We start from the raw sequence: 12,666 nt of genomic DNA, 5'->3' as shown, positions 1-12,666 counted from the left end.
GGGTAACAGGTGGTCACGCTCCCCCAGGACATGCAGCCAGGCAGACGCTCACGCACGTCACACACACGTTCGGGCAGATGGGCGAGGTCCACACGCCCGCTTCTCCGTGCACACATGCACATGCACATACACGGCGTCCGCGCACTCACAGACACGCCCTGCGTCCTCCTCAGCGTGCTCACGTCGAGGCCCGCGCACCCGGTGCACCAGTGACTGTCCCCAGCCGTGGGCGCGCCCCAGTGCCCCGGCTCCCCCAGCACTCAGCTCCCCGCCTTCCCCCGACACCGGGCCCGGCCGGACAGCCAGGTCAAGGCGACGCGACGGACCTTTACTCTCTTCCATCCTGTCTGACAACCTCTCTGCCAGGTGCGTAGAGAGGAAAGCGTGCTTTTCACACACACACACACACACACACACACACACACACACACACACACACACCCATCCTGCCACCGAGCCTCCCGCCCATCTTGTCCCTGCGTCCTGCAGGGCAGCAAGTGCGAGCAGCTGGCCGGCAGAGCCCAGGAGCCCCAGCTGGTGACCAGGACACGGGGGAGGGAGGCTACAGGCCACGTTGTGCACTGACACCTCCCGGGCAGGGGCGCTGGGGGAGCTCAGCAGGAGCAGACTCCTGGGCCCCGGCACCCCACCGGCCAGGCCGCACCCCATCTCCAGGCTACCTCGCGGCGGTCCACGTAGGGCTCTCCTCTAGAGAACCCCAAGCCCACGGGGATCGGGGAGAGAGGCCAGCCGGGGGTGGAGGCTGGCCAGTAACAAACATGACCCGGGCAGCAGCAGAGATGTAGGCGACGGACACTGGCCTGCTCTCGAGGGCTCACAGCCCAGAGGGAGGGACAGACAGAGAAGTGACTCAAAGACCATGCGCTCCGCGAGCTCCTAGTTACCCGCAGGGAGGCCCAGGAGAGGGGTCCCGCGCCAGCCTGGGACGGGGCTGGTGTCCAGGAAGTCTGACTTGTGTCCTGAGCTCAGCGTGAAGAATGAGTCAGCCTTAGGCAAAGGGGACGAAGAATGCTCTGGGGCAAGAACCCAGGGTGCAGGGACAGGCCGCCACTGCTCTAAGAGTGTATGGGGGGGTGAGGCAGGGGCCCCGAGGGCCTCGAATGCCACAGAGTCGTCGGGCACCATGGCCGTTCCAAGCAGGGCAGGGGCCAGCCACAGCACGGGGAACAGATTGCAGGACACAAGCAAGGGGAGGCCTGCAGCAGGGCAGGGGAGGGGGGTGAAGAGTCACCTGGTGCACATGAAGGCAGTCAGAGCAGCAGACAGTAGCAACTGGCCCCCTGTGTGGGCGTGAGAGGCAGGGCCACGGGCCTCCCTGGCTCCTGGGGTGGGGATCGGGGAGATGCCGAGCCAGCCCATCTCTCCCTCCTGTGAGCCGAAGGGAGCTCCCAGCCCCACCCATGGGGGTGCATCAGGAAACCGCAGGCGGTCGTGACAAGAGGTGCAGAGCGATCTGCTGGCCCCGCCTGACCCTGCCATTTGACAGACCGGTAAACTGAGGCCTAGAGCGGGAATTCACTCGGCCAGGCCCCCTCGCAAGGAGCCTGGAGACAGCACCAAGGCCTCCCCCAGCCCACCCCCAGCCACACGGCTCACGGTAAGCCCGTTTTCTTTTTCTCTCCCTCGCCCCTCCCAGACCCCCTGCACGTGACCCTGACACCAAAGAAGCTGAAGACCGGCATCGGCAGCACGGTCATCCTGTCCTGCGCGCTGCTGGGCTCCCCGGAGTTCACCATCCGCTGGTACCGCAACACCGAGCCGGTGCTGCCCGACGAGGCCGTCTCCATCCGCGGGCTCAGCAACGAGACGCTGCTCATCACCTCGGCCCAGAAGAGCCACTCGGGGGCCTACCAGTGCTTCGCCACCCGCAAGGCCCAGACCGCGCAGGACTTCGCCATCATCGTGCTGGAGGGTGAGCTGGGCGCCTGTCCTAGCGAATCCTTCCATGGGCCCCGGGGGGAGGCACCTTGTTCTTTTTTTAATGCTCTCAATTTCACAGTTGAGGAAACGCAGGCTTCAGTCATTTGCCCGGGGTCTCTGCCCGTGCCAGATGGCCTCTGCCCGCCCAAATCGCCAGAGTCTCAGGATTAAGGGGGTCTTTTTTAGGATCTCAGCTGCTTTCAATCTCGAAGACGCCCTGGGACGGCCCCGGGAGTCACTGCCTTTGGCCCCTCCTCTGCTTCTTCCCGGAGCCCTCTCTCGCTGGCTGTCCCCCTCCCCCATGCTCTGCCCTTCCTGCCAGCCTCCTGGGGTTCCGAGTCCCCTCCAGGACTAAGGCCTCTTCTCAGCAGGCCTTGTTCCTTATCCCAGAGCTGGGTTACCGCCCAGGGCTCCTCACCTGGCACTATGTGTGGTTGTTGAGGTTGCTCACTGCACCAGGTACCCAACCACAAGGGCAGGACCAAGAGTAAGGACTGACATTCAGCTTGAGTCCCGCTTTGTCAAGACATGAGCCCTGACACCAGGCTGTGACCACCCAGACGAGGCATCTTTTTCTTATTTGCACCAAGAGGAAAGATTCAGTGGGGGTTAGCAGAGACCCCATCCTTACCGACAAATGTAGTGGTTTCCCAGCTCCTTCATTGCTGTGAAAACAAACAAGCAAAAAAAAAAAAAAAAATCCCACAATCCTGTTGCTTCCAGGGATTTTTCACTGTGGTAACAAAGGCACCAAACCCAGGCCAGCCCCACAGGCCCATCTGTCACAGCCTGGGCCCTCGCTCCCGGGTAGGTGGGACCTGGGAGCCAGGCGGCCCCTTATCCCTCACCCTGGGACAGTGCCCAGTGCGGTGCCCCTCCCGCGGCCCCTGCCTCCTCTTGGCCAGCCGGACCTGGGGACTTCCTGTCTGGCTGACCCCCCGACACAGTGCGTTTTCTGGGAAGACAGCCATTGATGGCCCGTTCGGAGCAGGGGTGAGGGAAGGGAGCTGTGGGAAGGGCGGAGAGTGGGGAGGGAGGGGCAGCCAGAAGGGCGCGTGCAGGAAAGGAAGCAGAGGAGGGCTGACGGCCGTGACCCCTCGTGGGCAGTCCCAGCTCTGCCGGGCGCCAGGCTCGCCCCGCGTCCAGGCAGAGTGTCCCCCAGAACTGGAGCCCGGGGCTGGCAGACGGGACCAGCGGCAGCATGTAGCTGTGAAATGTGGGCAGGAGGTGAAACTCGCCTTACTCTCTCTAAATGTTGGTTTAAGGTTTAGTTGTTCAAGTGCGTCACAGGTGCTTTAATCCTTGGCCACGGCCTGCGTGGGAGGCTGGCCAGGGCCGGCGATCCCAGGCCTCCTGTTGCATGCAGGGAGGTAGGGCCGGGGGGGTTGACGGTCCTGTCCAGGGCTGTGGGGTCAGCCGAGGCTGAGTCCCGGCCACACACACGCACCAGGGCCTCAGGGCAGCAGCCGAGCCTCAGACTCCAGGCTCACTGCTCGCAGGGCCGCGGCCCCCCGCTCCCGCCGGCTGGAATCAGACTCTGCTGGTCCTGCCAGCCAGGCCCCGGTTCCACACGGGGTTCCCGAGCCCCGCTGTCTTTGCCAACACAGGGAGGAGAGGGACAGAACCGGAAACGGCGACAGAGCTGACGTGCACTGAGCACGTACAAAGTGCTGCGCGAAGCAGCTCCGAGGCAGTGATGCATTTCGACCTCCGGGCGTCGGTAGAGTCTGACGTGGCTATCCCCATATCCACCCTCCGCAGACAGGAAATGGGGAGATCAGAGAAGCCGAGGAGCTTGTGCGGCCCCGGGAGGGTTCAGATCCAGGAGTCCTAAACCTCACAGGGCCGTGAGGACAGCACAGGGACCCGTGGGCTGAGATCTCTGTCCTCACCGCTGTCATGAGCGTCCGCTTTGCCCCCTCCCCCGCGGCCGGGGCTGGCGGCCTCCCGTGGCCCCGTGACCCTGAGGGGGCCCCTCCCTCCCTCCAGACGGCACGCCCCGCATCGTCTCGTCCTTCAGCGAGAAGGTGGTGAACCCCGGGGAGCAGTTCTCGCTGATGTGTGCGGCCAAGGGCGCCCCGCCCCCCACGGTCACCTGGGTGCTGGATGAGGAGCCGATCCTGCGGGACGGGGCCCACCGCACCAGCCAGCACACCCTGTCGGACGGCACCACCGTCAGCCACATGAACGTCACGGGCCCCCAGATCCGCGACGGGGGCGTGTACCGCTGCACGGCTCGGAACTCGGTGGGCAGTGCTGAATATCAGGCGCGAATAAACGTAAGAGGTGCCTGTCTACATTTAAATATCAGAATAGGCTTTTGAGTTCCTTTGCCATCTCTGTGGTTGCCATCTTTCTGTGGTGATTAGTACCAAACCGTCATTTTGATTTCAGTAGTGGTCTCTCTCGCCTCCCCTCCCCTGCCCTGCCCCCCGCAGCCCGCCACCCTATCTCCTGTACGTGTGCGTGTGTGCATCGGTCAGTCCACCCCCCTTGGCATTCTCGCCCCTCCTCCTGCCCCCTCCTCTCTTCCAGTGTGATCTCCCCCCACCTCATCAAAACCCCCTGATCCCAGGTACACTACGCACCCTGCTAGCAGTCTCCAGCCCTCCCAGGGCCCTGTAAGGACAAGGTCAGGGATGGGGCAGGGGGGCCAGGCTTACCTTCATGGGGGCGTCCGTCAGAGCTGGGCTCCCCGGTCCCCCACGGAGCCACAGGAGGCGTAAGCAGCCAGGAGCAGGCACGCTACCTTCCCCCAGTTTGCCATCCCCTCCTCCCCACTGAGGTCCACGCCACCAAGAGCGGGAGGCTTATGCTGGGTGGGGGGGTGTGGCAGACACCCCCAGGAGTGGGGGGAGCATCCTCAGGTGGCCACCCCTGTATCTCAGCTCTCCAAGTCACTGTGGTGAGAAGAGCACCCTCGGAGGCTCTTTGCGGCCCTGGAGGGTCAGCCGGTCCTCATGTGGCCCCTCCCGGGACTCCTAACCCCAGGGCGGAGGCGGGGGGAGGGGGAGGAGGGGAGGGGCACCGGTGGTTGCTGTGGGTGCAGGAAGGGGAGCAAGGTTCACGCTAACTCACCTGCGCCAGGTCTCCGACCCCACGCGGGGAAGGCGGGCCCCCATTGGCCACGCTCCTGCCTTCTTCAGAGTGGAAGGCTTAGAGCCTCAGGGCCCTGGGACACCCTGCTCCGGTGCCTCACCTTCTCGGGAGGAGCCGGAAGCCTGGAGTTTCTTGTACCTGCTCCAGCACTGACCCTGCCCGGTGGCCGCTGAGCCCCTTCGCCACTCCCACATTGCCACCTGCCTGGCAACCCAGCTGAAGATGCCCCCTGCCCAGCCGGTGTGATCAGGGCCCCTCATTTCAGGCCCCCTCTCAGGGACCCACAACAGGCACTTGACCTGTTTGGACAAAGGTCATCAGCTCATCCAATGAAGACCTTCCTCCTCCCCTTTCACTGTATAACGGATACAAGACCCTTTTTGGTGCCAGACCACGATGAGCAGGTTGAATGGAAATCAAGTCTCCGCAGGCCCACCGCGCCCCCAAACCGGAATCTCCTTGTAGATGAGGATCCTCCCAAGTCCCAGCCGCTTCTTGCCGAGGCTCCGCTTGGCCACACACCCCGTCCCATTAGAGGGATGGAGGCCGGCCCCAGGCGCCCACGGAGCGTGTCCGTCTGACCTCCTTGAAGCCAGTTACAGGGCGTCCTGGGGGACCGCGGCCGCCCGGCTCCTGCCTCTGCCTTGAGCCCCCCCCCCCCCCCCCCCCCCCCCCCCCCCCCCCCCCACCGAGGCCCCTCCCCCGAGAGCTTCAGAGCCAAGCCACCGAGCGGAGTCGCAGGGCAGCCCGGCCGTCCCTGGCTGACGCACCGCCTGTCCCTCCTGACTCCTGCCCAGGCCCCCCCAGCATCCGGGCGATGAGGAACATCACGGCCATTGCCGGGCGGGACACCCTCATCAACTGCAGGGTCATCGGCTACCCCTACTACTCCATCAAGTGGTACAAGGACGCCCTGCTGCTCCCGGACAACCACCGCCAGGCCGTCTTCGAGAACGGGACGCTGAAGCTGACCGACGTGCAGAAGGGCATGGACGAGGGCGAGTACCTGTGCAGCGTGCTCATCCAGCCCCAGCTGTCCATCAGCCAGAGCGTCCACGTGGCCGTCAAAGGTAGGCCCCCGCCGGGCCACAGCCCCCCAGCCCCCCGGGACTAAGGGTCCCTCCCTCGTGGTGCTCAGGCGGGCCTGAGTGAGTGAGACAGTCCCGACCGAGCGTTTGGAAGAAAGGGGGCCGAGGTGGGGGATGGGAGTGAGACGGAGAAGGTCATGAGCACCTGTGTGTCCAGGATCCCTCCGTGGGCTGTGGGTCAGTGCGGGTCTGAGCCCCATGCATCCAGGATCCCTCCGTGGGCTGCGAGACAGTGCGGGTCTGAGCCCTGTGTGTCCAGGATCCCTCCCTCGGCTGCGGGTCAATGCGGGTCTGAGCCCCGTGCGTCCAGGATCCCTCCGTGGGCTGTGGGTCAATGCGGGTCTGAGCCCCGTGCGTCCAGGATCCCTCCGTGGGCTGCGGGACAGTGCAGGTCTGAGCCCTGTGTGTCCAGGATCCCTCCGTGGGCTGTGGGTCAATGCAGGTCTGAGCCCCATGCGTCCAGAATCCCTCCGTGGGCTGTGGGTCAATGCGGGTCTGGGCCAGGAGGCCTGGAGGGTGGAGAGGGGCCAGGTCACCTTCTGGACAAGAGCTTTTGGCCAGAGATGGTGGGCAGCAGAGCCACCGAGAACTCAGACCGACAAGAGGGGCAAGGGGCAGGAGCCAGGAGAGCCGCAGCGGCGGGAGGCTGGGCGGAGGGAACACAGAGCAGGTGCCTGACTTCCTTCTGGGCACAGCCTGGCCGGCTCAGGCTGCTTCCGCGGGATTGGCCAGGATGGCACACCTGCTGTCACTGCACCGCCGGGGACTTCCCAAACCCCACCGGCCCAGGCCCTTCTCGCTCACTTGGTTGGGGCGTGTTTTGTGCAGGGTACTTAGCACCGGAGAGCCATGCTGGGGTGTGTGGAAGCGCCCTCCCCAGTGGGTTCCTTGGGACGCCCAGGCCTGGAGACTTCCTGGGCCGTGAGGGGGAGCAGGGTGGCCTGGTAGCTCGGAGGCAGGATAGGGAAGGGCCCGCCAGGCCTGGCTGCGGAGGGGTCCGGAAAAGCCAGGCAGCTGGGCTGGGAGGTCACGGAGTCGCTGATTGGCCGCAATGGTTAAGGGTCAAGGTGGGTGCAGGCGCCGGGAGAGCCTGAGGCTCCGGGAACACGGAGATGTCGGCCTGGGGGCTCCCCGAGGGAGGCGGGAGGGCTGTGGTCTCCAGCCACCATCGGGTCCCTGGCACCAGACTGCAGTCATTGTCATAGTAAGACAGAGACGCTCCCCACGCTCTGTTCCGTTTAACCCCAGCACTGCACACTTGTCTATGGCGGGCACCACCTTGTCCCCAACTTCCAAGGCAGAGGGGCCGCGGGGCGCTCAGGAGGACGTGCATTGTCATCGGGAGGCAGGATTCTTGCCGGGCCTGCGTGACTCCAGGCCCTGGGCTCTACCGCAGAGCTGGCGGGAGGGCGGGTGGACAGGAGGAAATAGTCACCCTGCTCTGCCTCAGGAATAAAGAAAGGGGCCTCTGGGACCCCCTGAGAGGGAGTCAGAGGAGGTCCCTGGGAGCACAGAGAGCCCCCGTCACCTGGGCGTCCGTGTCACCCAGGGCAGCAGGAGGGGAGGCCCCCCCTGCATCCCACGGGACCCGTGAACCAGCAGAGGGAAGCCGGCCTGGCCCCGGGCCCCGTGGCGGGAGAAACGGCAGGGGGGTGGGGTGTCCCAGCCTCCGGGGGGCCCTGGCACAGGCCGCGGTGGGCCCCAGACTTCTGAAGCGAGATCGGGTCGAGTCTTTGTCGACAGGAAGACGGTGGTCCAGGCGGAAGAAGAATCGGGGGAGACGGACCCGTTAGGCTGTGCCCCCGCCCAGCAGGCGGCGGTAACGGCAGGTCCGGGTGGGAATGGCTGGTGGGCAGCCAGAAAGCTGAACAGTAGCAGCAAAAAGCGAGGTCTGTACCGTTCTCCCATGCTCCTTGTCACCGGGGCTCATGCGCCCCAGCGCACAGGCACCTTGTGCACCCACCTCCTGTCCCGGTGCCAGACCAGGAGTGTTTCAGCCGTCCGGGGTAGCCTGCTGGGCAGCCTCACCTTGTGCCCCAGAGCTGTGTGGCTGCGGCCAGCTCAGGCCTGGGGAGGGGACAGGAGACCCTGACAGCATCCGCCTCCCGCCCCCATGCCCCAGCTAGACCGAGGGGGGCACACGGCCCCTCCTCAGCCTAATCCCTCTGTCCGGCCTGGGGCCTTGTGCTGGCAGGAGCCTCACTTCCCGCCCCCAAGGCCACCTCCCTAGCTTGGTGGCGGCAGAACAGAACACAGCCTGCCTACCCCTCCCGGCATCACGGGCTGCCAGATCCATTTCTGTTACAGGCCGTGGACCGCGAGTTTACATTGTAAACATCACGTATTAAAACATCTAACCTTTGCTCCACTCGCTTCCCGCCCGCACCAGTGAGCGTTTGGCTGGGTTTGTTGGCTTAAAAAAAAAAATAACAGGGCTCCCGCGAGCCTCAGAGTGCGCCGAGCGTCCTAAAAGCTGCTTCTGCTCATCAATTATTCAGCCCCATTCAGGGAGCGATCAGTCCTAATGAATTGAATCTGATGCATTCCGTCTCAGCGACTCTCTGGGCCTGTTGTGATTGTGCTGAGTGACAAGAGGAAAGGGGGTGTGTGTGTGTGCGTGTGTGTGTGTTGCTAGAGGGCAGAGCCCATGCACCAGGCACGTGTGTCTCCCGCACCCAGCACAAAGCCTGGCATCCATCAAGCAGGGCATGTGTGTGCACCGAGTAGAGACACATGTGCACACACCCCCTCTTCCCCACCCTCACCGTCTGAAAATCCAGCCCAGGGAGGGGTGTGTCATTACCTGCTTTCTCTGCAGACCAGGAAGCAGCGTTTGTGTAAGGGACTGCGGGGCCCCAGGCCCCTGCCACCCCGACAGCTCAGGCCCTTCACCCTCCCAGCCCCTGGCTCCCTCTCCCCATCTCATTAGAATGCACTTTTGCAGAAGAACCCATCAGAGCTGATTATGAGCACACCGCCTGATTAGCTGATGTGCAGTTCCAAGAGCTGCTCGAGGGGGAGGGTGGGGGCGGTGGCCCTGGGCGTGGAACGGGGCACCCAGGGCCAGGGGGGACCGGCCCGGAGGCGGCACTCCACCCACCGCCGCTACCTGGCTGGGACAGGGTTCCCACTCAGAGGGTCAGAGCAGAGACCCTGAGTGCAGAAAAGGGCATCGCGGAGGTGGGACAGGGCTCTGGACGCGTGGGGTCGGATGGAAGCCCCTCCCCCCCGTCTCTCTGGGGGCCGTGGGCTTGCGGGAGGGAAGGGGCAAAACCCACGCTGCTCCGTGAGCTGGAAAAGCAACCGCCGACTCTGTTCCTTCTGGGACTGCTTGTCTCCTGATGAATTCTTCCAGCACTGAGCTGAGAGCAGAACACGCCAGACATGCGTGCACACACGTGTTCAGGGATCTTTGTGCATGCGTGTGCATGCATGTACTCACTGATGCATGCTATATACATGTCCATGCAACAAATACACATACACATAGGTTAATGCACATTGACCTGTCCACTCTTGCGTGCACACACACACACATGCACACACATGTGCACGTGCGGGCAGTCACACGGGCACAGATGTTGGCTTTGCCCCCACCCTCCCGTAAGGCGTCATTCCTGAGCCACGAGAGGTGGCTGCGGTGGAACCATCAGAAATATTGCCCGAGCCCGCCTACCGCAGCCCAGCGAGATGGGAGGGCAGAGGGGAGAGCGAGGATTCGGGGCGCGTGGGCTGCGGGGAAGGCGAGTGCCTGTCTCTGGGCATCCGGAGACATCCTTGGCAGGATGCTGAGAGGAGGGCACATAGATCCAACCTAGATTTGATGTCTTTAGGGCCCCCTGTAGCTGGAAAATAATGTAGCATAAAAGTGTCTCCGGGCACGCGGTCTGAATGTTTAATTAACTAAGAAGGCAGGCGGCAGCCGGGGCTCCTGGGCTCTGACCCAGTCACGGGACGTCTCCATCCCCACCTCTGAGCTTCTGAGGGCCTGTGAGCCAAACCAAGGGCGGAAGGGGCTTTCTGCCCACGCCAAGCAAGGCCGGGGCTGGGTCCCTGTGGAAGCAGATAGAAAAGGACCCAAGCACACTCTGGTTCCCGCATGCCCATGCTCCCCGCCACACTCAGTCTTCCCCCACTGCTCTGGCCAGCGTCTACCAGGCGTCGGGAGCCTTTGGAAGAGGGCCCCTTCTGCCTTAGTGAGGAGGGTGGGGGGTTCTGTTATCATAAGAAAGAGCCGGTCACCTGGCCACACACCTGCTATCAGCAGCAGCAGAGGTTGGAAGGAACCCGCCAGAATCCATGGGAAGGGACAGGACAGGCTCCACAGGGGCAGATGGCCCAGTGGTACTTGGGAGAAGGGGGCTTCAAGAAAGCTGCTGCTGTGGCACTCTTCCTCGGGCACAGAGGAGCCAGTGCACTCGTCACTGGACAGAGCTCAGGGTGATGACCATGGTCAGGGTGATGGTGGTGGTGACGGTGATGGTGACGGTGATGGTGGTGATGGTGGTGGTGACAGTGATGATGGTGATGATGACTGCGGTGATGGTGGTGATGGTGATGATGCTGTTGAAACAGCATCTTCTGATTCCGTGACGTTTATTGTGCTCCCTATATATTCTAGGCACTATCCTGTGAACACACCTATGCTCAAGACAGACAAAAATCCGTGCCCTCAGAGAGCTTCCATTCTGCTGGGCAAATGGAAAATGCATCACATATGTAAAAGATGCCCCATGTGAAATAGGGTGCACGGATGAGAATGCCCTAGGGAGGGGTGACTAGTGTGTGACTTTAAATAGGGGGGTCAGGGAAGGCCTTCCTGAGAAGATAGGGTTGTGGGGGAAAAAACACGGAAGTGAGGTTATTATTATTCCTAAAAGATAGAGGCTTTAGAGATTACTTGGTCCAACTCCTCCATCTTTCAGACGAGGAAGCCGAGGCCAGGGGGAAGTGACTGGCCTCCGGCCGCCTGCACGGAAAGCCAAGTCCAGCCCCCCGCTGCTAGGCATGGCTCTCTCCCCGCCTCCAGGCTGCTCGGGCAGCCGCCCAACTCTCCCCAGTGCCTGCGCCCTGCTGAACAAGGTGCAGTAAACAAGAATGCTTGGTCTCAAAGACAGGTGATGAGAGACAGCAGAAAGTGTCTGTGGTCAGGGCTGGGGATGGGCATGCACGTGTCTGTGCAACAGTCCCACGCAGGCGGCCTTAAAGGCTCTGTGGTGGCCAGACACCTGCTGGGCCTCCCCGGCCACCCGCCCTCTGGCCTCTTCACCACAGGAGCACCTTGCTCTGGCCCCGCCTCTCTCAGAGCAGGATCTCCACAGGTGCGTGTGGCCAGAACAGGGCTTCCGGAGACAGGACCGGGGGATACAGGGTGTCTGTGCTGCCTGCGTTCAGGCTGGGGACACGCTGGAGCTCAGGGCCCGGCTGGGGCCCTCGTGCAGTAACGCTCAAGAGGTCTCTGGTCATCACTGTCCTAGAGGCGGTCACAGCCCCCGTGGCTGAAGCCTGCTTCCTCAGAGGCAGAACAGACACCCACATGTTCAGTGAGCTGGTGCACACCTGAGTCTCAGGGAGGACATTACTGACTCACAGGCCAGAAAGCAGTCCCGCTCCACGGCCGCCGCCTGTGTACCCCCCTTAGCAGGGCGCCCCCCACACCGCGTCTCAGAGCCTCTCGCTCACAGGGCCCCTCCTGGTGGTCCGCGAGCCTGTGGGGGAGCCAGGATCCCTGGACTTTCTTCTTCCCGCTGTGGCACCTGCCGCTACGGGGTGTCAGAGCAGCCGCCTGGAGCCAGGAAATTCTGTGAGCAGCTCTAGCTCCTGGCCCTGCCCCCACAGGGTTCCTAAGGGGACACTTATCCACCACAGCCTCACACCTGCCCGGTCGGCCTGCAGCAGGGGCGAAGGGGGGAGGGGGGCCAGGAGCCTGCTCTGGATCTCGGGTGAGTCATCTGGTCATCTGCCTCCCACAGGACAACTGTGCTCTCGGTGCCAGTCCAGGTGGATGTCGAACCCCTCCCCCATTGGATAATGGCCACTGTCCCCTCCAGTGGCCTCTCCATAACCGTCTATGTTGTTCCCAAAGGCCAGAAGGGAATGACAGCCCCTGGGGGGCCTCTGCTTCACGGCTCAGCCTTTCCGCTCTCTCTCACCCCATGTCCTTTTGACGGCAAGTGTGTCCTTTAACTCTCTGTCCCAATGCCACCTGTTCCGTGAGGCTGCGGTCACCCGGGCGGACCGTGCGTCTCGCCGCTCGGGTCCAGCACCTGTGTGTTCAGGTGCCGCTTGTCCAATAATCACAGAGGCGCTCCCTTGCCTTCCTTACAAATGAGCTCCGGGCTCTCCCTCTGTGTCTGAGGCATGTTTCCACTTTCTGCAGCCCACACAGAGCATAATAATGCCTTCCCAGAGTAGGCATTTCATAAATATTAGATGAATTAGTTAATTAATGAATTAACCTGCCTTAGTAACTTGTTCCATTATCCAAATCCCTTCTTACCGAGAGAGACAGTCTCCCCCTTGCTTGAACTAAACCTCC

General features: G+C 62.9%; 1 protein-coding gene across 1 annotated transcript in view; it reads left to right on the top strand.

The window, feature by feature from the left end:
* DSCAML1 (DS cell adhesion molecule like 1) overlaps positions 1-12,666 on the top strand; it is a 305,212-nt gene that overhangs the window by 219,348 nt on the left and 73,198 nt on the right. The window contains exons 8-10 of the mRNA XM_029915701.1: positions 1,658-1,933; positions 3,931-4,227; positions 5,838-6,110. Coding sequence (XP_029771561.1) covers positions 1,658-1,933; positions 3,931-4,227; positions 5,838-6,110 — 846 coding nt within the window. The remainder of the gene's footprint in view (positions 1-1,657; positions 1,934-3,930; positions 4,228-5,837; positions 6,111-12,666) is intronic.

Source organism: Suricata suricatta, chromosome 11 (genome assembly GCF_006229205.1).
Source record: "Suricata suricatta isolate VVHF042 chromosome 11, meerkat_22Aug2017_6uvM2_HiC, whole genome shotgun sequence".
Taxonomy (NCBI): domain Eukaryota; kingdom Metazoa; phylum Chordata; class Mammalia; order Carnivora; family Herpestidae; genus Suricata; species Suricata suricatta.
The sequence above is the reverse complement of the archived record's forward strand: the minus strand, read 5'-3'. Positions and strand labels throughout refer to the sequence as shown.